At 41.5% G+C, this 26,589-nt stretch overlaps 1 protein-coding gene across 3 annotated transcripts in view; it reads left to right on the forward strand.

Annotated features, from left to right (window-relative positions):
* The first annotated feature begins 9,743 nt into the window (after positions 1–9,743).
* Positions 9,744–26,589, forward strand: part of FAR1 (fatty acyl-CoA reductase 1) — a 34,499-nt gene continuing 17,653 nt past the window's right edge. The window contains exons 1-4 of one of the 3 annotated variants that reach the window (XM_048306099.1): positions 9,744–9,840; positions 20,502–20,696; positions 24,336–24,511; positions 25,863–26,042. In XM_048306099.1, the coding sequence (XP_048162056.1) occupies positions 20,508–20,696; positions 24,336–24,511; positions 25,863–26,042 (545 nt within the window). In that variant the 5' untranslated portion in view covers positions 9,744–9,840; positions 20,502–20,507. Of the gene's footprint in view, positions 9,841–12,173; positions 12,238–16,380; positions 16,480–20,501; positions 20,697–24,335; positions 24,512–25,862; positions 26,043–26,589 lie in introns of those variants that run through there. The other 2 variants (XM_048306100.1, XM_048306098.1) reach the window with 2 other exon arrangements.

A 26,589-nucleotide genomic window follows, 5' to 3' on the forward strand; every position in this document is an offset into this window, starting at 1 on the left:
GACACCCCAAAGAGCAGAAAGGTGCTTTTCTCCTTAGGAGGGTGGGATTGGTTTTCTCCCTTAGGGGAATCCTAGTTAGTAGGAGAGAAGTGTTTTCTAATCTGCATTCTGTCTCTCAGCCATATCCCTGCTCTGAAGAATTTATTATATAGAGCGAAGTGGTGCAAGTAAGAGATTGCAGAAGATTGGCACTCCGGGTGTATGGCAGCCTGCTGTCAAGGTCACTCTCATGGACAATGGGACAACGAATTAACACTAAAGCCACTCATCAGCCAGAATGAGGACTGAAATCAGGTCTGTCAACACCACTGGCGTTGCCTTAATCTCCAGATTACTGGATATTTAGTCTGCTCCAAAATGAGATCACAGCTCAGAGTTACTGCTGAGTCCTTCTGCTGGAGTAAGGACTATTGCATTTAGGCTGATATTTTTTAGGTGAGGGATCTTTGGATGCTGGTATATGTCCATTGAATTAGTGCTTAAACAGTGAGCCTGACACACTCAGGCTGCTGTAGACCACCTCTACATATTCTTCATGGGAAAACCAGGCATTTTTTCTAACTCCAACACACATAGAGTTTGCTGGTTTGTTGTGCATTTGCAAACCATAGCTACAGTGAAAGTACATTAGATTTAACCCTTCTGGGAAGTGCCATAGCTACTGTGTGTTTGTTACAGTGCTTGGGATTTCTGAACATCCTGCTGTCCACTTAGGACTGAATGGTGGGACCAGAAACACTTGACAAATGTCCAGTATGTCCTTAAATTCTGCCCCAAAAGGCTGTATCCTTAGGACCCTGAAGACCTGATTATTCTGCCTTAGTTGCCAAGTCCTGTTGAAGGTCGCAGCAATACTGTAGTGATATTACAGCTGCAATTAAATCACAGAATGTAAATTCGAGTGTCTTAAAAAAATAATTTCAAGGCAGTGAGTGTTACAACAGAGCTTTTGGTAGAGTTTAAATTTACTGTGTGGCCAAGAATATTATTTTCTGTTCTAAAATGGATAATGCTAAGGTGAATTTAAGCAGGTCTCTAATAGTGGCTCAGCTGAGCGTAACCTATCTGAAAAAAGCATCTTTCAGTGTTAGAATTCATATTGTTTATCGCTTGATCAGATATTAATCTTAACAGGGATGTCTCAGCATCAGTGGCATCTTGCAACCATGTCCCTCCCATAAACAGATTACATTGCTCAACCTCTGTAAATCTGCTCAGTGATATTAGTGAAGACAATGACTGCCAAATGAGCCAATATCTTCTTTTCTCAATGCTACCTTAAGTGTGGCCAATAGCAGATGCTTAAGGAGGCAGAGTGTAAGAAACAAAGGCAGGGTGTTGCTCTCCTTGATATTCAACTTCTGTCTTCCAGTGCTACTCACATGTTATCAGTGACTTTTCTGGGAACTGCAAATGGCACTAAGGTTGATGGCTCTAAATCAATGTCAAATATTTATTGGAACAGCAGTAGCATCTTAAACCATATGTGGCCCCTGCTCTGTACAACCAATAGCATGAAGTAAAATGCAGACGAAAGAATATGCCACAGATGAGTTAATTGCAAGTACTAATCCTATTTGTGTGCCCTCACTATCTTGTTTTGCTCTTGGTGACTTGTGGGTCTCTTTAAGTAAGTTACTTAGATGAAGTTCCACAGTTTCTGAGCATGGTCTTTCTCCTACTGCTACCACTATTTTACTAATTTTAAACTTCAAACCATGTTCCTGATCATATCACTCAGTAACTCACACAAAATTCTAGATAATAAATAAAGTAAATAAAGTAAAAAAATCTCAGAATGGGTCCTGGGACTGTGCCTAAGAGCCAGAAGGTAAGCATACACCAGATGGATCCTTTCTTCTTTGTGCTGCTGTATGTGCTGCAGAGTTTTAGGGACAGTGGTGAGGCTCTGGCCAGAGATGCTGGCAGAGTAACCCCTTCACAGGAGCAGTAGGAATCACTTCAGCACAACATTTACTTTATCAGGATGTAGTTTCCTAAGGTAGGATTTGCATTTTTGTATATTTCAATGTGTGTTACAACCTCGTATCTTCAGCAGGGATCTTGCTCTCCTTCCCCTGCTGAACCTATAATTTACCATGAGTCTGAGGCTGTTTCTCATGGGCTGTTTGTGCTATGGCAGCCTGGAAACTTTGATAAAGAATAGCAAAACTTTGTTGAGTAGATAACTACATCATATGAGTGTTGACAGTGCAGCTGTGAGAGAAGACATGTATTTTCCTCATCCACTCAAAGATTTGCACTCGAAATAATGGAAAGCTTACATGATTCTCCATTTCCATGCCTGGTGGCTTTTCTAAACACCTTCTCCATCTCCACAGTCTGAAAACTCTAAGGCACATCACAGATTGATTCAAGAGTTAAGTGCACTTTTACAACTCCACTTGCTGTTGATGGCCAGTCTTCAGCTCTTCCTCCTCCATCTACACATCTCTTGTGTTTGAAATCCTTCCCTGCCCTACTTTTGTTGCCTTTCCCCCTCTCTTTCTTTAATTACTTTTCTTTCTTGACTCTTTATCTACTTGCTTTTTCCATGTTGAGCTATCTTTCCAAGTTCAGAAAACACAGAAAAACCCAGAAAACTCTGCAAGGGTGTGTCTTTAACTTTCTCCTCACCACAACCAGGACCAGCAGCTTCTTGTATCACCTGAGTAAAAACCAAAATAAGTGCAATATTTTTTGAAATTACTCTAAGGTGGAAAGCATGGGGCAATTAGCAACAGCAATTAGTTCAGGGCTGTGAAGAAGTAACGTTCCTGATCACAAAGGCACAGCTCTCTCAGCTATCCCAGCAGGCAGGGTTTGCACAGGCAGTAGCACTGCATGAGCAAACTGGTGGCCAGCAGTCACAATATACCTTGCATGCACTCAAAGGTCTCACCAAATCTGTTCCTGGGGCCAGTCAAACAAGCAGGAGGGTTTTTTTTACCAAGTTTTCATTCAATACAGGCTACAAAAAATGAGGGATTCCAATTCTCTGCTCTCTTTCTCAGCCTTTGCTGGTGTCTCCTAGATTCTGGATTGCCCTGCTACAGGCATCCACAGCAGACACAGTCTTTTAGGTCACTGGCATGAACTTATCACTGTGACATGGATCATCAGCTCCAGAGCTTGGCTTCACCCATCCCTCTCATGTGATACAAGCACACATAATTCTGTCCCAGTTCTTGCAGTACTGCAACCCATTCTTAAGAGCGTGGTCACTGTGGGGATGGAGACCCCAGGCAGCAGAACAGTGCCCTGTTCTTGCTTCTGCATCTTCCTTTGATAAAGAGGGGCCTCATCACAGATTGCTTCAGGCTTCTGACCTGCCCCTGTCATGCAAGTTGCAATGAATATAATGCAACATTATCAAAAGGATAAAAGGTAAAAACACTGACAACTTTTGAAACAGTGATTATGTGTGAGGAAGGGATTATTTCACAGGTGAAAGCATGAAATGGCTCCCTTTGAACAGAGCAAACATGAGAAATACATTAATAACTTTGAATCTACAAAATCAGAAAGCTCAAGAGAAATTCTTTGGAGAAAACATCATTGAGGCAGGATGTTCTGCTTATATTAAAGTATATTATTAAACTGTTTAATAGAACAGGAAAAATTGTGAAGCAATCAACATGAGCAACAAGAAACTTGTAAAGTTTACATAGTTATACAGAGGGAGAAATGATCACCCTTGTTTTTGTGAGCCAGATGTGATTGTGTGTCATCAGTGCTTGAGGACAAATTACTGAGTTTTTGCAGGAAAGGAGTAACTAAAACAGAAATAGAAAGGAGAACTGACCATGAATTCAAAGGTATTAAACCTTGGGGTGTATTATGTAGTTACTAAGCAAAAGAAAGAAGCAGATTTCAATATTTTGATATGGGAAAACTAATAAATAGAATAAAGAGGCAAAGTGAAGCATGAAATGAGTTGACATAAAAGGAAATAGCTAATGTTGACGTGTGGATACGTGGTAATGAAAATTCACTGATAAAGTGAAGAAACATCATTAACACAAATAACTACCAATCAGAACTAATACTAAAAGAGCCTATAGCCTAGACTGCTAGAAATGAGAAGAAATTTTATTTATATACAAATGTGTAGTTTTGTGCTTGGGAACAAATAGCACCACTATATGCTAGAGCCTCAGTTTGACATGACAAGAGGAACCCAAAATATACTCTTCAAAATCACACTTTTTATGAACTGCTGACATGAGGTAGCTATGACAAAAATAAATATAAGCCCAAGTTGCCATCAAGAGATCTGTTGTCAGTAGAAGTATGAAAATATTTCTGCCATGTAAGATCTCAGTGAAACTTTACCTTGAATATTGTATAAAATTATGAATTTAATCTGAAAAACATGCAAAGATGGGCATTTGGAATGGATAAGAAAAGAATTCTCTACAGAAGAGAAAATTTGCAGATCATGGCTCTTCTAGCCCTGTAAAATGAAAGCTGAAATGGGATAAGATTGTGCTTTACAAATGTATTACTGCAGGAGTGGTTTGATGGCCAAAAAGGCAAGTGCTGGCAGAGAAAAAAAGGGGTATATTGGCAAATGCATTTAGACTGAAAATTGGAGGACAATTAAAAGAAGGTTAGAAGAAGCAAAGTACAGCTGTGTTAAAAATCACACATGGTCATTTTACAAAGGGACTTCTGTGACCCCGTGCCTGGGACAGCAGAACACCATGAGCCCATTCAGCTCCCTTAATCCTCTGTTCCTCACAGACCTACCTGTCTTATACTTTTTTTCAGCCAGTCTGCTGTCTCTAACTGAGCAACAACTTTCACATCTTCAATATCTGGTTTCTTTCAAGAAGTCTATCCTGTACAAAAATTTGTTCTTTATAAGCTGTTTTATTTTAGCCATATGACCCAAACAGCCCCATTTTTAAAAGAAGTGATGAGCCAAGCCTCACATGATCAAGTTATAACTAAACTTCCGTCATTCTTCTAAAGGATCACTTCCCCCTGCAGCCATCCTCATGGATATCAGCCTTTCCTAGCAACTGTTCCTGTCACCCACACGTTTATCAATACACTCAGTGTACTAAAGTATAATTAAGTGTATTGATATGCCAAAAGGCAATGAAAAAGAAGAGAGGAAATATCAAACGTAAATATCATTAATATTAAGCTGACAGGACTTGGCACAGTAGCCAGTACAGTAAAGAGGTGTTTTAATTATTTTTTTCAAAATAAATCGTATGAAATGAAGTTTCATATTCAGATCTCATGGCAGGTATTTCTGCTGCTTCTAAGTGACATGGCAAAGATGCAAAAGTAGAAATAATGTTTATGTGTAGTCAAGCAGGAAAAGACAACAATCAGCCAACAGGAACCTTGTAAAGTTCAACAAAGGAATTGCCGAGCCCTGCACTGGGGAGGAGAAACCCAATGCACCAGTACAGACTGGGGACAAAGTGGGTGCAAAGCAGCTTTGTGGGAAAGGCCCTGGGGATGCAGGTGATCAGCACACTGTGAGCTGTGTGTATAAATACCTGCTCAGGGGAAAGCAGAGACACACTTTTGTCAGCGGTGTCCAGTGATAGGATGGGAGGCTAAAAAGAGAAATACGGAATTTCCACTTAAACAAAAGAAAAAACCTTTTTTTTATTATTGTGAAGGAGGTCAAACACTGGCACAGGTTGCCCAGAATGGGTATAGAGTTTCTGTCCTTGGCTGCTCAAAGCCCAGCTGGACCCAGCCCTGAGGAACCTGCTCTAGGTGGCCCTGCTTTTAGAAGGGAGGGTGGACTAGACAATCTCCAGAGGCCGATTCCATTCTATGATTCAGTAATCTTTACTGAATATACATTGTAATCCTAACAGTTGCTCCCAAACCCCAAAGAATTAGCACATTATGATGGAAAACATAGAAAAGGTAGGAGAATGCATTCAGTTGCAAACAATATATTTATTACCCATTCTGTTTGTACACTGACAGCTAATATGCAGTCTATTCAGGACTGAATTCAAAACCCACTCAGATCACCAAATAAGTATCCTCAATCAGTTAATTCACTAGTAAAAGACAAAAGAGGCACTTGACAAAAAACTGTATCGGCTCTTTGGAGAGTAAAATCACAAATTTCCTCTCATGAGGTGTTTGCTCTGTTTTGAATCCAAAGATACCTTTAAATGCACTAATCAGCTTTAATCCACAGCTAAAAATAAGTTCCTGGACTTTTTCTAAACTGGTTTAACTAGTTTTGGTCAGACCTTTATCTTTGAACCATAGTACCTCAAATTAGAAAACAAATAAGCTTTAACTGTGTTAGTTACTGCTCACATCGAGACAGGTTTTGAGCTTCTGTAGGACTGTTTCTTTCTCACTGCATCCCGTACAGCAGTAAGTTTGCAAATTCCAGCCCATATTACTGTGTCTGGAGTGCACTGTAGCTTGAGGACAAGAGCTGTTAATGGTCCTTACATCACAAATACATCCTTTACCAACACCTTCTTTCCATGTGGCTGTTAGCCCCTTCCAGTGTGAGCATAAATGAAATATTACAGGAGTCTAAGCTTGGTGAAAAGAATCTGCCTGTGCCCTTTATTCTGGGAGCACAGACAGTGACATTTCTCTTGACTACTCTTTTACTTAAATGGGCTGCATTTAGCAAGGAATTGAAGTAAGCATCCCTACCGCTTTCACAAGTAGCTGGACCGTGGTAAATACGTGCCTTGGTTTATGCAAGACACTTCACCATGTGTCCGCAGGTGACTGAAACAAAGAAACACAACTGTGGTTTGCATAAAACCAGTTCTGTTTCTGAGGTATGTAGTGTATATATAGGTGTATAGTGTATATATTTGTATAAAGTGATGAAGCTATGCACAGAGAAAAAAAGTTTCTACACGAACACGGTGCTCTGGTAGCATGGCTGTAACTCCTACTGATACTCGATGGTTTGGGTCTGGCACTTGTCCTCTCACACCTCTGCCAGTGACACCTCTTTCAGCCTCCAAAGCGAGGAGATTGGGGAACCTTGTCCAGGCAGGGGATGTAAATTAAAGATTTCTATGAGCTGGTCAATAAAAGACACAAAATTGTTACAATTGTTGGCCTTGCTTAAAATTGGAGAGATGTAATGAAGCAATCTGGAAAGCTCTAAAAGGTTCCTGTGAATTAACTTCCCAGTATTGCTTAGAGAAGTGGATCAATTTAAAGATATGACACAAATCTCTTTTATTTTCCCCTGATAGTGAGCATTTAGGTTTGTTGCACTCTCATGGGTAACAAACCAAGATTTCTCCTTGCAAGCACTTGCAGTTATTTACCTACAGATTTCCATAACCTTGTGTCACGCTATCTCTTTGTGTTGGGTAATAGAGTTTCAAATAGGGTTGGTTTTTGTTTTTTTTTTTAAATAATTTATTCAGCGTTCCTGGACTAGGCCACATTGGTGTTGATATCTTCTCTTTCTTGTGATGAAAAATTCACAATGCTACCTTGAATAACCAGTTTGGTAGGTTCTTTGAGAAGTAACCATATGTTACTACATTAAAATGCAAATGCATCATGATACTATGTCACTATGATATTTTCCTGATGACAAATAATTTAGGAAGGATAAATTAATTGTGACTTTAAAAGAGTAATCTTGAAAAAAATCTGACCATCATCTCACACAGTATTCCCACAATTTCTGAGGCTCCTGAGGTCCTGAAGAAGTTGTACAGCATTGTGAGCTTCTGCTGTATCACTGTGGTACCCTGCTTTGTCAAGACATTTTGTCCTAGTGCAGTGTGAGACTGATCCAGGCAGATGAAAGCACATTGCAGCAGGCTGGATTTTAGAACTCACAGGACAGAGCTGTATCTTGCACTGATGATCAACACTAACTGATGGCAGTGTGCTTGGAATACTTTACATTTATTTTATGCTCTGACAGCATCTGAAATAATTTTGTTATACTTTGTTGTGTTCTCAATTTGCTTTATTATTGTTGTTATTATTATTAACAACCATTTATACTGAGAGCACCAGTTAATCCACTGTCACTGCATTATAACTTATCATTAATGAACTGCAATGATCAGAGGAGATGGTATTTATTAGAGACAAAGTTTAAACCCCCACCATTTTTTAGCTGTTTTCAAAAATGAGACTGGATAAATGACACTGTTGTTACTGTTGTTCCCACACTGACATATTGCTGGGATATTCCCTGTGACTTCCATTTGGTGTCACAGACACATTTTACTAAGCGACTTCTGAAAAATGCACCTAAATTTAACTGCTGCAGTAATCTGAGAAACTTTAATTTGCATATACTAACTAGAGATCTAAAAAAAAAATATTTTCTTAAGAGATCACGAGCACTGACTGCAATTCTGTGTCTGTGCTGCAATAGACTCTTCTCTTCTTGGGTATCTGAAATGGAAAAGCCTCACCCCACAGTCTGTAGGGCTGCCTACCACATATGAGGATTTCAATAGAACAAAAAAGGAACCCTTGGTGTGTAACAGGGTACAATAAAATGTTAAAACATTTCAGCAGGGCTGTGGGAGATTCAGACTCAAATCTTTGTCCTGCCTGAGTTGGTTTTCCTATATGGCTGAATGACTGGGATGATGCCTCAGCTTCAGTAAGCAGGTGCTTTTCAAGGGATAGTCTGTGAAAAACTGTCCACTAAACAGTTATGATAAAGAGTTTACAGTTTCGTGATTCTAAGTACTCTGTCAAGAAGTACCTAGGTACCAGGTGTAACTAGTATGGAGTAGATAAATCATGAGAACACACATCTAAAAATAAGCATAAATAATCATTGAGCTGCTGTGGAGGATCTGAGCAGAGCTACCGTTCTCATGGCCTGGGTCAGGCAGAAACTGTTCTGAAAAACCAACCTGCCCTTGCACAAGCCAAGACTGTGCTTACAACAATTCTCATATAATACCTTATTTGTACAGTAATCTGGATAGTACAGGTTGCATAAGTTTACATAGGGAGTTTCCTAACTTTTAAATGCCTTTTTTTTTTTTTTTTCAGGTGATGCATGTCCATCTGTGCAATATTTAGTTGTGAAACCAATGGCATACGGTGGCAGGGCATGGCATCATGGCACCACAGCACCAGGGCATCACGTTGCACTGTTTGGTAACAAACGGTGAGTAAAGTGGAGCGCAGTGACTCTTGCACACAAATACGGCGTCTATCAATAGCAGTCTGATGATATCGACACTGAGTTCAGCGCTTTGGGGGTTACAGGGGCAGTGTTGGGTCGGTGGTTGGGCTTGACGGTCCCAAAGGCCTCCTCCAGCCTTGGTGATTCCAGGACTCCATGATTCCACGATTCTCTGCCATTGACATGGCGCCCTGCCGCATTTGCCGCGCGGGCTCAGGCTGCTCCAAGTCCCGCGGTGCTGCTGCTGCGGCCCGGTGGGTCCGTGCTCCGAGGGCCGGCTCTGGAGCTCGGGGATGCTTTGGACCCGCGCTGGCTTGCGCGGGCAGCACCCGGCGCTCGGGACGCGGACGCACACAGGGCCACTCCCGGCCCTCACGGGGCGGCGGAGGAGCCGCTCTGCCCCTCCCAGGCCGCGCACGGGACGGGGGCCGCGTGTGAGGGGGGAGCGCGCGGCCCCCCGCGAGCCGCTGGGGGGCGGGGCCGCCGGCAGCCCGCCAATCCGCGCCGCCCCCGTCCCGCGAGCGGCGGCGCCAGCGGCCAATGGGCGCGCGGGGAGCGCGCGCGCAGCGGCCATCGGGAGCGGTGGGACGGGGCCGCCGTGCGGGACCCTCGGGGCGGCGAGCGCCGGGCGGGCACAGCCGGGGCCGGGCAGCGCCGGGGCCGGGCAGCGCCGGGGCCGCGACCGCCCGCAGCAGGTACCGGCGGCTCGCGCTCGGCCGCGCCCACCCTGCCCCCGGGCGGGGAGGGGGGCGGAGGGGGAGGGGGCGGCCGCGCCCTTCGGGGAGGGAAGGATGGAGGGCGCCGGGGAGCTTCGAGGCGCGTCGTGGTGGCGGCCGGGCCGGCGGAGCGCGGCAGCCGCTGTCGGTGCTCAGCGAAGCGGGCAGCGTGGGCGAGGCCCAAAGCCCCCGCTCCGCCCGCCGCAGGGCCCGGGCCGGGGTACCGCCATCCCCCTCGGCGCTGGACGGGCCTGCGGCGAGCGGCGGCGCCCCGGCCCTGCCTGCCCGGCGGCTCCGGCTTCCCGCGGCCGCAGCGCCCCGGCCGCTCCCCTCGGGCAGAGCCCGCGCCGCGGCGGCCGGCGCAGGGAACGGGAGCGCAGGAAAGGCCACGAGTCCCTCTCCCGCTCAGAGGAGGGAGCGTGTGTGGGGAGAGCCGGCCTGGGCCGTGCCCGCATCCCCGGCTCCGCGGGTCTGTGCGCAGGGAGCCCTCCATGAGGAGCAGGGCGAGCCCTTCCTTCGCCTGTGTCCTGGGGAGAGGCTCGCGGTCCTCGTGGAGCAGGAGCCGCATGGGTACTAAATAAAATTTCCCTGAGTGAAGTTTAAAGTGTGGCTAATTACAGAGATACATTGGTTGGTAGCGAGCTTGTAATCGAAATCAGCTTGAATCCCATGAAAATAGAAACCTTTAATTTCATTTAACCTACATCAAGGCTTTAGCAACTGAAACTTCTTTTTTATATTTTAATAACTCTTTAGGTAATAATTAAGATGTGGAGCATGTAGGAGTTTTACTATCTGTGACATCCATCTGTACTGCAGCAGGTTAGATTTTCTTGATCCCCAACTTCCATTGTGTATCATGCCTGTGCTTCTTAACTAAGATACCATTATTTCAGCAATTTGGAAATTACATACTAGGTATATTTATAGGATCTTCACTCTTCAGCGTCTCTAGCCTGTTTTTGCACCCTCCACTCACATATAGATGTCTTAAAGTTCAGGTATTTCCCCACTGAAAGCCTCCTATAGAGGGATAGGAAAGATTAACTTTACAGGTTATGTTACTGTGTTTTGGGTTTTTTTTACCCCTGTCTGTTGCAGAGCTGTAAAGTAATCACTGATATAGATCTCTAACTTTCTACTGCAAGTACTTTGTCTTTATTGCTGGACTGTAGGTATAGTGAAGCTTTACTAGACAGAATTTTAACAATAAAAGCACATTGGGGGAATTTTTCTAAATTAAGTGGAGCTTTAGGTTTTGGATACTCCTTACAGTTACAAATACCCCAGCCTGTCCACATCGTAGTCATCTACAGCAGCTGATACTTGTCGATAAAATTTAACATTGAAGCAAAACTGTAACCATCAATACAGCCTCTTAGCTCCTGAAAAGCCAAACTGAATCTCCTTTTGGCTGCTACAAAGCAAAGGGTTCTCTGTCATCATCCTGTTTCTGAGTTCTAGCTCTTGGAGGAACTTGTAGTTCCTCACAAGCATTGTTGCTTCCGGTGCTTGGAAGTGATGCGCAATAAACTGAAATGGTTATACGGCCATTTAGAAGGGTTACGTGAGTGCCAGAGAAGGTCCTGGATGTTGTTGAAGACATGGCTGAATTGTTGCTGTGACTGCAGGCTTGGTTGGCTTCTCCAGCCAGAAATTGTGTGTGTTTAGTTTTTTGTCACAAAATATTCAGTGTTGGAGGATGTTCAGTGTAGTTTGCCTCTTACTTGTCTACAGGAAGCAGAGCTGCTGAGTGGCAAACCAAAAATTCTGAAAAGGAGCCAGTATCACCAAAAATTGTGCTTGATTAGTTTGGTACATTGTGTGGAGGACTTGCATTGTGTAAACATTGGGTGTGTGGGCTTGGTTAGTACCATCATGCACATCCACGGTGTTGATTCCAAGCCTTGCAGTAATAAGTCTTCCAGCCCTGCTTTGTCTAGCCTCAACACTTGCAAAGTTTGGAAGCTGCAAACTGTAGTAACAAATCTTGTCTGTCTGAATAAACTAGATATTCCCTCTTTTTTTTTTCTCTTTTTTTTTTTCTTTTTTTTTTTGGGTCCCCTTGGGTGTGGTTTCAAAGGCTGTGCTTTTAGCAGATGTTGATAAGCTGCCCTTGGTGTTGGTAGCTGTGTGCACACTCCATCACACCTTTCCATGTCATTGTTCAGCGTGATGTTTGTAAATTTGTAACGCTCCTTGTGCAATAGGCATAATTGACAGATCTGAAGAAGACATCCATTAGCATAAATAGGATTTAAGATTGGAACTCTTGGCGTCTACAGGATCAGTATCGGCTGTCCTGCCGAGTAAATAGCTCTGTCCTCTCAAGCCGGAGGAGGAGGGAGGCTTGGAGCATCCTGTTTTGGGAGACAGGCAATCTCTTGGTACAACTTGCTTCAAGTATGTGTTTAAGTCGCTTTTAAAGATAAGAAAATTGTGGGAATGGGCTTTTATTTTTTTGGTGGTAGTTCTACATGTATTGGAAGAAAGGAAAGGTAGACTGGTGTGGTTTTTTCTTTAGAAGGTGATTAGGTTTCAAATACAACTTGGTAGAGCAGCTGTCAGGTAAATGAGTAATTGTTAGGTTTTGAAAGAATTATTGTGGATTTCTGCAGGAACATAATAGAAGAGACAATACCATTTTTAACTGTAGAAGATGGGAAAGTATGGAAGGAGTCTGGAAGTGTTGATTCCTAGGACTTCAAACTCGTCATGTAATGGCTATTGTAAAATGTGATTCCAGCCTTCTCTATGATTTAAAATATGAGAAGAATAAGAGGTGGGCTTTTTGTTCTTGATTAAGTATTCCAATTCTAATTGCTTTGTGAATAATAAGTTTGAACAGAACATAATTGCAGATGCAGTTTTTGGGTAGTTATCCTTGTCTTGTCTGATCAATATGAGAAAGGTGAATCTGGGTTTTAGTTGCCAAGATTTGTCTCTTATCACTGAAACTCGACAAACTTATGAGCACTTGGATGTTGTTTGTTCCCCCACCCTCTTCCATTTGCTTGATTTTTGGCTTTCCCCTTCTGACAGTATCGCAGTAGCAACTGGAGCAATAATCCTGCTGCTGCTAAAGCTTTTCCTACTGATAACCAGGGCTGGATATCAGCATGCTCGTGTGACAGCTGAAGTGCTGCCTTTGGCCTGTTTTCCTAAGGCAGTGAATAACAATTGAGTGATGGAGAGTCAGCTGCAAGTGCTGCTCTGCTCATTATGTTGTAGGTACGTCCTGCAAACAGGTTCTGTTCTCCTTTCAGGGGTAACTCAAGAGTAATGATTTATGCAAAGTAAGATCCATGATTTACGCAACTACTCTGATAAACGAGGCTTTATCTTGTAATCCTTTCATAACCAAAAGTGCAAGTGAGATTTCTAATGCAGATTTCTAATTAAATTAGATAAAATTAGTTGGAACTCAGCTTCCATTCAGCAAATCTTGAATCTGCCTGCCTCTTGATTTCCTAGAACTTGTTTAAAATCTTCCTGCATTAAATGTGTGTTAAATGTGTTTTCATGTGAACTGGAGATGGAGTATAGTAAATGTTCTTAATACAGGATATGCTTTCCTGGAATAGCTCAATTTCTGATCTGATCTGTGCCTTTTGTGCAATTTGGAGAAATGAGTTCAACTACACCAAAAGAGACTTTTTTTCCTTCAATGTGTACTTGATGACTAAGCTCAAGCAGTAAACAATTTAGAAAAACACCAATTTATAACCTAATTATAAAGGGATAGCAAAAACCTTTTACTTTGTTTTAATTCATTTTCAGAGGAAGGACTGACTGTAAAAGAAACATAGTTACAGCACAGCAAGGGACTTCCCTAGTATGTACTTTGTGCACAGATTACTTAAGGAGAAGTAATTTCGAAGTCATCCTTACAGAATCCCTCTGAGTAGAAGCCCAAGTAAGTGAAAATTTGTAGTGAAATCAGAATTTTGGCTGAAGAAAGCTGTGTGAACACATACTTAAGAAGTATCTGTGTAACCACATGCACTGAATACCTCTGATGACAGAGTTCTGCTGAGATCAACTCAACAGTGGTCCACAATGAAATCAGGTTCTGCTCCATAAGACTAAAGGATTAAAAGAGGTTAAATACTCCATGATTGTGAGCACAGCCCTCACTTCAGAGTATTTTACTTCCACAAGGGTGTCTTCAGTCAAGTAGTTGGTGAGTTGGGCTGAATTCTGCTAATAAATTATTGGGTGGCCATGGGTCAGTTGGTCCCAATTCGCCATCTTCCCAAAGTAATTGAGTGAACGCTGTACTTGGGTTTTATCATTATCATCTAAAAGAAAGCGACAGAACTACTTCCCTGTCTGGTATCAATCTGGATTTTGATGTTAATGTGCTGTAGTGCTGTAAAAAGAACATATACAGTATTAGCTAAGTCTCACCTAAATCAATTTAATAATGCTCTTTACCTTGAATACATATGCTGCCAGAGGTAGTAATACATCCAGGAGGAATGTAGCTTGAGGAACACACACTCTAGGACAAGCTTTCAGTATCTAGGATATTTGAGTGGTTAAGAATAGTGAGGAGAATTGGTTTTGAAAAACAAGTCTACTTTATTTTTGTACATAGGGCTATACACTCAGCTATGTAAACTTTGACCTAGCTATATTGGTTACTCTAACTGGTATTGTGTTTCATTAGATAAATGATTTAAAGTGGACAAATCTCTTCATTGGTAGTAGGGAGGTCTCTTTATAGCGTTCAATCGTGAAGATGCTCAACTAGTTTGAAATGCCTTGTTATTTTTCAGAAATTCTCTTAATACACCAAGTGTCAGGCCCAATTTTGCCATATTCTACACAGAGTTTTGTGTCTTCTGGTAGCATTTATACTGCAGTTGTGGCTTGAGCCTGGTGTTTCAGATTGATTTCATTTTGTTGTATTTCACATGTAGAGAACACAGTATTACCCTGAATCCATCCCCATTATTGTGTGAAAGGTGTGTAGTGAGACACTTGAGGTCTGGCATATTACCAGGGCCAAGCCAAAAAACTGGCTAGCTGATGTTGAATTAGTGGGCCCATTCTGATAGTTCTCCAAAACTTAGTTGTTCTAACCAGTTTCCAAGCTTGGCAATATGTTTTCCAGCTCCTGGAGGTGTGTTACATTTCCTTGGTCCCTGGCTTACAGCTAGTAAAGAAAATGACCTTACAGAGAGTAGATAAGAATGCTGGTGAAATCTAAAATATGGATAAGCGTGTCTTTCTGCTAGTTGAGGGAAGAATCCCGAGTCTTCCACGTGATTGTGAAGTTTGGAATAGGTATGCTTTAAGGTTAACTTGCACTCAAAGCAGTTTACAGTCTCTACGCATCTTTTAAAGCCATATCTTTCACAGATAAGGTTGCCCAGTGGATATAACCTTGGACCACAAAGACAAACAGACTATCCTTTGGAGATATGCTGGCTAGGTATTGGCCACGTAGGGTAGGGCATTGGCCCTTGTGGTGCTTGAAAATGTGGGCCTTTTGCTGATAGCATTCATTGATTTGCTTTTGTGGAAACAAGGCACAGACGAAGTGAGACATGATGATATGATATGACATGACCCAGACTTGTCTTTCTGGCAGTAACCTTGTTTAGATGAGTTAAATATTACTTCCTTTGTTGCCTGAGTCTCTCCAATCTCTCCAGTTCCAAGAGATTTATTTTTTTTGGCTTGCTGTGGTGTCCTTGTAATGTGGCAATTGGAGCTCTGTATGAGGGACTTCTGTAATGATTTTTGTCTGGTGTGGATGCAGTGGGGTGTGTCTGTGGTGTTTAAAAATACTTGGTGCACTCAGATTTGATGTCTGGACGAATTTCATCTTCTGAATATACATTAAAAAAATGCTCCTATCACTTTACTTTTTCTGCTTTTTACTCCTGCTAGTGCTGGATTCAAGCTGTCAGAGGAAAGGGGAAAATTAATTTGTTGGGCTGTGTTTTTGCAGAACTTTGTGGCTTGTTGCTGACGTTTGAGAGGTTGGGAAATGCACAATTTCTATTTCCTGTGGGCGATAATCTTGATAGGATTGAATTTGGAGGGAGCATGCTGTTGACCTAATGTTTGTCAGTGATAAACTAGAAGACAGACCATTTAATCTCTAACAAGGGCACACATGCACACTCTCTAGTTGCTGGATTTAGCATTTAAACATTCAGTGGAACTGCAGCAGGCTTTCCTGGCACTTGGAAAGCACATCTTTAAGCATCTTGATCTGTGTTTGGACAAATCTGGGAACTGATCATTTTCCTGTTAAAAACAGAATTGTCCTTGTTTTGAGAATCAGAGCCCTCTGAAGCCGTGAGTTAAATATTGCTGCAGTAGCTCTGGAGGCAAACAGAGCTGCTGTTGTTTGCTCCATAATAGCACTTGCTCAGCCTTGGACACGAGGATTTTTTACGAGATGGGGAATGTTGGCTAGGATCCTGGAGTGTTGGTTTGGTGGTGGCTTTTATTTTTTTTCCTGAAGTGCTTATGAACTCTTGATTTATCAGAGGACAGCAACCTTCACATAAGCATATCTACAAAGTGTCACCGTGGGCTTAGCCCTGGACCTGTGAATTCAGAAGGATCCCAGCAGCAGTTGCTCTGTAGCAGCTTCACGTAAGATTCCTCTAGCAAAGGCTGTTTATACCTATGGGTAATGTGGGAATTTTGGTAATTTCTGTTCCAGAGCAAGAATTCTTTACAGAACTCTTTATTAAGCCTTTCAACTGTCAGATTTCTTTATTCTAGACTGTTATTGCTTATTAGCTCAAAAAAGTGTCGATGATAGAGGGATTTAGATATTCCACAGTGTGCATTAGACAGTTTTGTGTTTGGTAGGTGTTGTCTGTGTATGTTTGGGAAGTTAGCTGTGAACAAATCATTGGGTAACTGGTGACAATATGTATTGCTGGTTAACAGCTATTGTAAACATACAGGATGTACTCTAATACAGATAGATAAAGTGATTGCTGACACTTAACAACCTTAAAATGTTAAATTTGGTTTTGTTGTGTTGTCTTGCAAGGTAGATGGTTTTTTTGCACCTGCACCAGCTTGTTATGCGTTAGAGGACAAACTAAATCTCTGATAGGAACTACATGTATTTCTTGACAGTTTTATTTAAAATCAGAATTGTAAAATAGTTCTTCCAATCCTAACAATTCTATGATTCTTCAGTAATTTGCTGCCATAAAGAACTTTAAAAAGTAATATATTATACCTGTGAGCTAAGACCCTTCCGAGTTTGAAATTAAGAGTTGCCAGTGGTGCTATGCTAACTGGCATGTGGAGATGCATTCTTGGAGAAGGCAGGGAAAGGTAGGTGGAGAATGGGAACATTCTTTCCTTTCCCTGTGGCTGAGATAGCCTTTCTTTCTAACGGAGCATAGCATAGGCTGCTGGTTTCAGACTTTGATTGTTCACACCTAGATTCCATACATGGTTTTTACCCTTTAAATCCAACTTGGTGCTTCTAGACAGTTCCCTCACAGTCCCAGTGTTTACTCCTGTAATGTTGACAGCAATGCATACTTCTGAAAAAGGTCACCAATTATGTTTTCTAGCTGGAATCTTCTAGAGTAATGGAAGTAGAAGGCAAACTCAATGTGGAAAGTTGCTGTGAATAAGGTCTACCAAAGTCTAGTTGTTGGAGAACAGAGTAAAGGGAAATGGGATTGAGAGTTTCTTAAAGGAAGCATTTCTCAATCTGTTAAAAAAAAAAAAAAAAAGATAAAATATTAGCCTGCAAACATATAAGTGTTGCTGCCTCCCAGGTGGGAATGTGAGTATTTATGGATGTTCCTGGTTTTCTAATTGAACCCTTTTCATCATTATGCTTCATCATGGCTCTGAATGTTGATGTTTTATAGGTCTGGTATTCTGATACCTGCATCTTATGCAAAGGAATATGATCAGAAATAAGTGAGGCAGGAAGCTTTGATCCATTCTGTTCCAGTTTTCTTTATATCACATGAGCCTAAATATTGTCAGATTTTGCAGTTACTTAAAAAGCTGAACTAGAGCAACACAGATATTTCCACTGGCAGCATAACTTTTCATTGCTTTAGCTTTCAGAAACAGATGTTGGACCATAGCCGTGTACTGGGTGTTGTCCAAGGTTCCTGTGTGGATGTAGCCAAAGACTGCCTATGTGAGCAGGTTTGCAGGCTGAGGTTGTGGCATTGTGTCAGAAGCAGGATTAAGCCTTTCTTTGAGGAGGGACAGGTGAATGGATAGTATTAGATACCCTCATAGAGTCTCAAGGTGTAAAAAATAGTAATTATGGCTAGTTAGGTAAATTAGTAACAAGGTTATGTAGGAACCATGACAAAACTGAATCTTAGTGACAAAATTGCTGAAGTAATTATTGCATGAGTTTTTGCCTCCCTCTTTGAGGGAACTGAAATCTTATCCTATATGTGGGAGAAATCATGTAGATCTTTAGGAGGAAATGGAGTTGAATGGTGTATGCAAAGACCAGGCAAACAGAAGTTATGAGGAAGACATACTTGAAGAGCATTAATTGTGACTTCGAGCCGTGGTAAAGACAACAGGCCCGTATCTTAATTGAACAGGGAAAAATGACTCATAAGCATGCTGTGTCTTGCTCTCCATGCTTTATGGCAGGAGGTGTGCTTTCAGATTTGCATTAGAGTCTCTTAACTGTGTGGTAAAAGTGGTTTAATGTAGATAGCTTTTTCCCTTCACCTTCAAAGAAGCAATTCTGGATGATATACTATGGCCAGTGGAAATAGTAGTGCTTGTCCTGCTCTAAACTTGCTACTGTGTCCCATTATCAGTTGTTGGATGCTTTACTTCTCAAAGAAGGGAGTCAGAATAAGAATTTGGAGTATCTGACATAGGACTTGGTACCCAGACGTGTGAAACCAGGACTTACGCAGGTGGTGACTCATTTCTAGCGAGTAATCATTTGGAACTTGTTCAGAGACTGTTGAGGTATGAGCGCATGAAGAACAGAACACAACTGCTTTGATATGGTGGATACCTGATAAATAGGTATTTACTTACTTTTCAGGCAAAAAGGACAAATTAGCCTGTAGCTGTTCACGCCTAACATACATTCTGTGTATTCCCTGGTAAGTCCCTGCTTGCAGTATCTTGCTGTCTTGAAAGAACTGAGTGTATTTAGAAGTTGCACCTTTATTCTTGGGTGGCAGGTGAAGAAAGGTTCTCATCCTGTTAAGGTATTCAGTGTTGTAATCCTGATTTGCCTAAGAAATGTTCCATCTGTGTCTAAAGATACTCAGTTTTGTTGTTTTTTTAATATCAGGGTTTTATGGAATCTATGCCTGAGATGAGCCCAGCTGGTCAGAGCGTGATGCTGGTAACACCAAGGCTGTGGGGTCAGTCCCCTTAGGGGCCATTCACTTGAGAGCTGGATGATCCTTGTGGGTCCCTTCCAACTCAGAACATTTTGTGACTCTCTGTGATCCCTTCTGGGAGTGTTTAGGTCATAACAGTTTGCGTGGAGCTGCTGTAGAGGACTATAATTAGACATTCACTACATCAGCTTAGGATTTTTATAAGTCTAATCAGAAATATTGGTAAAACATGGTGGAAGTGTATCCATAATGCTACATTCTTATATAGTGAACGTAAGCTGGTTAAGGGTTACAGTAAAGATGCTGATATATCTGACTTAGCAGAATGGCAGCTCTAGATGATGTGATTGAGTCCTAGAGATCCTAAAGGTCATGTTCCCACATTATTGTGAGACATACCAGTGTATTTGTCCTTAGAAAGTGTTTCAGTTTCTGTTAGCAAGAATGGCATCATTTCCAAGTGGTTGATTAAGGGAGGGGAAAGAATCACGGGTCACATAGTTAACTTACTAACTGAAGCAAAACCTAAAATACTTTTGAGATTTGTGCTGAATTTGAGTAATAATCCCTTACCCTTCATTTTTTAGGAAGTATATTTGTGGCTAACTGAAATCTTAGTTGGTTGAGAATTCTAATGACTTTGTTGTTTGGGGTTGTTTTTCTCTCCGATGACATCAATGGATGAAGAAGTTAGAAAACTCTTACCTGTGGATCTGTATGGGTTTTCTGTAATCAATATAAAACCAGCAGATCCCATACCAAGCAACTAACTCAACCTTCTCTCTGGCCTATTATAATTGGTAGGAAGGCTCAGCCTAACAGTGACAGGGGGCTCTGCTGGCACAGACAAAATTCCAGGGCCAGCAATTGGGAGGCTTGGCTCCTTGTCTTCTGTCAATGGGTTTGAAGAATCCACTTGTGATTACATTTTAATGGTATGACCTCTAGTTTACATGGATCAGCCCCTTGGGAGTGGTAAAGGACCAGGCACACAGAGGTAAAAATAGACTGAAGTTGAGCTACTTTCCTGGCTGAGTGGGTGTCTCAGTCCTTAAAACACTGTTCACAGGGGCAGATTACAAGAAGATGTGGAATTACTGTAGTGACCCTGTGGGAGTCTTTTGGAATGTTGTGGAAAAAAGAGATCTTCAGGTACTGGTCATAGGTAAAAAAAATCTGTTAAACATTTCTTTCAGGTATGGGACATAAACAGCACATATATAGCTATTCAATCTTCTGAAAATCTGAGCTCCTGTAAGGTCTTTAACATACTTTTTGTTTTTAACTTTTGTAAAGGTCACAATGGTTTCCATTCCTGAATACTATGAAGGCAAAAACGTCCTCCTGACAGGAGCTACAGGCTTCATGGGAAAAGTGCTTTTGGAAAAGCTGCTCAGGTCCTGTCCTAAAGTGAAAGCAGTGTATGTGCTGGTAAGAAACAAAGCAAGGCAGACACCTGAAGAACGTATAGAAGAAATTACCAGCTGTAAGGTATGTGTCATATGCTCACAAAGTTCATTTTTGTCCTTCATTATAATGTTCCCATTTTGAGAACAGCTTCAGTTTGTCTAAAGCAAAATGTTATTGTTAAATGGGTTTTTTTTGTTCTAACAGAAATACAAAATCTAAGACCTGGCAGTGCTTCTATAGCTGCTTCAAGCTTTTAGTCTCTAGCAAAGCCAGTAGTTGAAAATTATCCTGTATTTAATTCAGGAGGAGGATGTTCAGCTGTAATGAAGAAATGAGAAGTAAAAACCTGTGTTAGAGCTTGTTAAGAGAATGTAAAATCAAGTACGAGAGGTGGTGGACTGGGAGTTGTACGATGGATTGAGACTCTTTAAGATCTCAAGCAAGTCACTTTTTTTCCCTGTGCCTTCTCTTTTTTTCTGCAATGTGCTATTGGATCTACCAGTAAACAAGAATGTGTCATCTCAACAGGAACTTACATTTGTAGGTGGAACAGAAATGTCTGGCTTAGTAGATTGTTACAGATTTCTGTTGGACAGCCTGTGACAACTAGAAAGGCACTGGAAGTCTGTGCTGTGGAATTACCCAAGTGGCTATCTGAATGATTTTCTGAGTATGCTGGGTCAAATACTTTGCTCCTGAAAAGACTAATTACCTTAACATTCTGGTTGGCTAGGCTGGGCATTCTTACTAAGTGTAGAATGATCCATCCATCTCTGTTGCCCATCTTTCTCCGAGAGAGGATCCTGTGCATGATGGGAAGGATGAACAGGATTTGGAGAGATTTCTAGCATGAACTTTGCTAAAGCAGAGTTTGTTTATTTCTATCTAGGCCTTTCCCTTATGGAACACAGGTGTCAGCAGTTTAATTTTGTTACTGAGATGCAATGTAACCTGTACAAAGTGTGTTCTTGGAAGGTGCTAAAGGGGAATCAATAAGGAACTAGGAATGCACTTAGGCTAGGAGGGGTAAGTTGCTTCAAGCAAGGCAATGGATTTCTACATCTCTGGCTAGCTGGGATGACAGCAGATATGAGAATGGCTGTGTCCCCAGTTAATTTTTTTCTGTAACGAGTCAAAACTGTAGCTCATTTCTCAAAAGCATCTTCTTGCAGTCCTGTGCAATGTCACAGAACACAACAGAATGAGTTACAGTGGGGTTCTATCTTAAAATTCAGTTGCACATTCTCACTAGGTTAAACCCTCAGTTTGTCACTGCCCTGAAACAAGGAAAAGATCTCCAGACTAAGCTCTGAGATGAAAAAAGAAAAATTTCTCAATCCACGTTTTGTATACCTTATTACCCAAAGAAAAGTGGGGAGTATTTGGGCAGAGATAGCAGTAGCACTAGTGTGGACTGACTTAAACTTCAATAAGCTCTAAGGCTCAGTGTGGCTTTTAGGAAACCTGTTGTAAAAAGGTTTTAAATTTGAGTCAAAGTCTGCTTGTAGTCTATGCCAGCTCCTGTTGAGATAAAAATCTGGTGGTGAGCACTTATTGCTGGAGCAAGTTCACAGCAGAAGTCCTGGTAAGCAGAGTTACTGCTTGAGGCAGGAGCATACAGGGATGGAGTTGCTCGTCTATGCAGAGATGCAGAATAGGGATGTAGGTGTTTGTTCTGTCTCCATCAAATGATTAGACAGGATTGAAACTCCATCGTTTAAGTGGCTTTGATGTCATCAAGATTCTTCCAAAAGTCTAAGAAAATGTTAATAAGATCTATTGTCTTAAGCTGTCCAGTTGCAAGGGCACTGCCAGTAATTCTTCACAATTTGGATGGACTCATTAAGTGTTCTACAGATGCTTGAACATCCTGTTTCTTGAAGAGTTTGAAATTTAAATGGGTGAATGTGGTAATAAATAAAATAAATGTGAACTAAACCGAGCTACAAATAGCAAAAAAGTTGAGGTTTCTCCTTCCTTTGAACTTGAGATATCTAATTCCTCTGTTAATTTGCCATATGTTCTGCATGCACTCTGGGTATTTCTTCTCCTTGGTACTGGTGTCAGTGCTAGTGAGAGGTGTGTAGGAATAGTGTATGACTGTGTATGTGAAAAGGGATAGAACAGATGCAATGAACATAGGAAAAACAAAATCTGGCTCTTTAAGAGCTCATCCATGGTACTGCTTTTCTGTTATAATGCGGTATCACACATTGATATGGTTAACAGGTGGTTGCTTCAGTTCCCTGGAGGAAGGTGCCATCATTCCAACTAAAAACATAGCAGCCTTATTTTTCAAAATCACACAGTTTCCTGCCCTTAATTAAGGACTGTACCCCTAAGAGTTGGAGAGGCTTTAAAAGTCTTGGCAGCTTTGTCCTATAAAGTGAAGCTTCATGTTTGGGAAGTCCAGTCAAGGCCTCTGTTAAGTGGAGATGTCTTGTGTTCTCACTGTAGAATTAGCACTGCTACTTCAGGTGGCCACACAGGGAGCTGCATTAGCTCATGTTTGGGCTGAAAAAACATCTCAAAAAAAAAAAAGCTGGACCTGCAGCTGCTTTGCTCACACAGCTCCAGGGCTGCTTGCTATTGCTAGTGTTGGAGAAGCAACAGAAGTAAAGAAATTAGGAGAGGGACCGGTCTCTGGGGTAGAAATATAAACTTACATTGCCAGAAGTGTTGTGAAACTGCGTCTTTAGGTGACTTAATTTATAGTTTAAAGTTAATTAATGTCATTCTGTAAGGAAATGTCTTTTGACTATTCGCATTTGGTATAACTGCCTGCTTGGAGGGGGAAAAAGAAAGTACTGCTGTGATTTTAATACAATATAATTGACTGGTGTTGAAGCAGTTGCAAGATATTGGCCCCTGGACAGTTAAGAAGGGTCTTCTCTGGTGCAACTTTCAAGTGTGTTTTATTCCCACAGTGCTGTGTTGCTCAGGAAAAGTTGCATACTAATGCTATTTATGAGGAGAATTCATGATGGAATATAATGTGGTGAGCTTTTTTTTCAGTGGGAATTGTTGAACACCAATTTGCTAAAACTTAATCAGATGTTCTAACATGGTAACATGGTTTTTTCTCTTAACTAGCCAGAAAAATGATTTCTTGTTGTGGTATGGGTTGTTTTTTTTTTTTTTTTTTTTAGTAATCTGGAAGTTCTCAAAGACTGGCATAATTTGATGATAGCATTTCTTAAATCACTGGAAATTTGTTAATCTTAATACAAGTTTTCTAAACCTAAAATCCAGCTGACTTTTATAAGAATTTGAATAGCTTTTATCAAGCTTGGGAAGTGGGTAGATTGTTCCATTTCCTTATGTTGGAAAAAAAAGAGCTTACAGTATACAGAATGCTACTTAAAATTGCTTTGAGTATCTAATAGAGACCATTCCTTCTTCCTTCTGATATTGACAGAGATTTGGTTTTAAGGATTAGGATGAGTATTAATATAAAGTGCAAATTGAAATCTCCTTACCTTCTGTACAACACATGCCATGCTGCTTTCACTGTGTGGGATAAAGTGTGCACAACTTCATCACTGAGTATGTTCATGAGAAGTCTGTAACATATCCTTACGGGATTGCTAATGCACTTTTCTAACTTCCTGATGCTCTTGAAAAATTAGGAGGTATAGACAGAGAATGTGGGGTTTTCTTCTCTTAAGTGAAATGTTTCTCTTATCTTTACTGAGTTTATAGTTCTGTTATTTTCGACAGCTCTTTGATAGGTTGAGAGAAGAGCAACCGGACTTCAAGGCAAAAATAATAGTAGTTATGAGTGAACTTACACAGCCTGAACTGGATCTTAGTGAAACAATCAAGGAAAAACTTATAGAATGCACTAATATTATATTTCATTGTGCTGCTACAGTCAGATTCAATGAAACACTAAGGTGAGTCTAAAATTCCATTTACCCTGGTGTTGTAAACCAATGGTGCTCAAAGGGAGGGGGCGAATCAGGTGTCTGCACAGTGTTGCAAAGATGGGTAGAAAGAATACAAGTAAGGTGTAGCTATATGTACTGGGCTCCCTAGTAGTGTTAGACCTTTTCTCCTGGTGTATAAAGGGCAGCACAAATTATTCCTTTAGCCTTCCTAGTTAGAAAGAGAATACAGGTTTTCAGAGGATAGAGTTTTGTGAGAAGAGTTGTGTGTGGGAAGTTCTAGTGCTTGCTCTCTTAACTGATAAGAAAAATGGGAGGTGAAATACAGCTCAGCTTTTCTTCCTGTCTTTTAAAAGCCCCTTATTAATAATGGAGATTTGCATTGGGAGAAGTAGGGAGAAGAAGATGCACCGGGAGAGAGATGAAGACAAGAAGTGGGAAAAGTGGTGCACACAGCTGTGGTTATGAGCTCCTTTGACTTGTTCAAAGAGGTAGCAAACTAATGAGTTACCATTGATGTTAATTGCTTTGGGATAATGGTCCCCTTTCCTGTCCCCAGCTTCAGTAATGTGAGATAAAGCAGTCTGGAACTTAGTGATTGTTTGGGGGATACCGATTTTGTTGTTAATGTAACGCTTTTGTTGCAACGAACTTTGAAGTGTTACTTAGCTGTACTCTTGAAACTTGCTTCATTAGTACACTGTGTACAAGGAAACTGGTGTCCACAGGAAGTCTGTAGGCTGGAGAGAAGATCTAAACTATAAAATAATCGTAGGGGCTGGTCAGCAAGCTGTTATCTGCTGGGAATTGTAGAGTTACACCTACTCTGCTATAGTGTCCTGAAATGCTCTAATGAGCAGCAGTGAAGCTGGAGTGGAAGTGTGGTTCTTGGTGGTTTGCCTTTTCTTTCCCTTCCTTCCATCCTGTCTGAGCCGTGTGCTATCCTGCAAGAAGATGGCAGTCTCCAACTTCCTATAGCCCACTAAGCCTTCCAGGTTGTTGACCTAACTCAAATTGAAGTTCAGAGATGTATCTTGTGGCAGCTCGGTGTTGTCTTGCATTATTTCCTTCATGTTTCATGGAAAACATAGGATTGGGATTTAGGTTGAGGAAATCAAAGGGTGCTGGTAAGCAAAGGGCAAAAGGAGAATTGTCCTGAACATTGAGAAGTGTTCTAGGTCAGGACTGTGCTGTATTGTTCAAAGCAGAAAATTAGGGCAGTGTCCCTGCTGCTTTTTTGGGGTAGGGTAGAGAATTCAGGGATGCTCTATAAACCCAGCACTGAGGCATTTAGCAGGGAATTTCTTTTTGCTTGTTTTTGTCTGGCTTTCTACTAATGACATTTCTGTTTGATCAATAGAGATGCTGTGCAGTTAAATGTGATTGCCACACAAGAGCTCCTCCTCTTGGCACAGCGAATGAAGAATCTGGAGGTGTTCATGCACGTTTCCACTGCCTATGCATATTGCAATCAGAAACGGATTGAGGAAGTCGTGTACCCACCTCCTGTGGATCCCAGGAAACTGATCGATTCTCTTGAGTATGTGTTACATTTTATGAATTTACTTGGGTAATCTGTATCCTTTTGCTTCCTGGTATTGAACTACCAAAAAAAAGGTTAGGAGCCTTAAAGATGAAGAGTTACCTTTGGCTGTCCTGTAGGTCTGATAGTGTGACTGACACTCCCGTTTCCTGTAAGGGAGATGAGTTAAGATTTATGGTTCCTTTAAGCTGAGCTAGGTTTGGAGGGGTACTGAAGGACAGGGATGCTCATATCTACTCATGATGCCTCTTCTGTGCTGAGAGTGCCAATCTTGCAGCTGTATGATGAGCTGAATTAGGAGATACTGATAACTTGTGCTGGGACCAGCATTGTGAAGGAAAGGGATAAAAGTAAGACTGGCCCCTTGAACAGCTGCCTCTACTACATTCACCTAAATGCTATTGCAAGATGAGACTGAGATGCTCAAATATTATTTCTTAATTGTAGAAGTAGTTCTGTTACGTATCCTGAGGGCCCAGACATGAAAAATCTGTTTTCTGTAGCTTTTAAGTTTTGAATTGGGCAGTGTGGGTGGGAAAAATGA

The sequence above is a fragment of the Corvus hawaiiensis genome, chromosome 6 (genome assembly GCF_020740725.1).
Source record: "Corvus hawaiiensis isolate bCorHaw1 chromosome 6, bCorHaw1.pri.cur, whole genome shotgun sequence".
In the NCBI taxonomy this organism is placed as follows: Eukaryota; Metazoa; Chordata; class Aves; order Passeriformes; family Corvidae; genus Corvus; species Corvus hawaiiensis.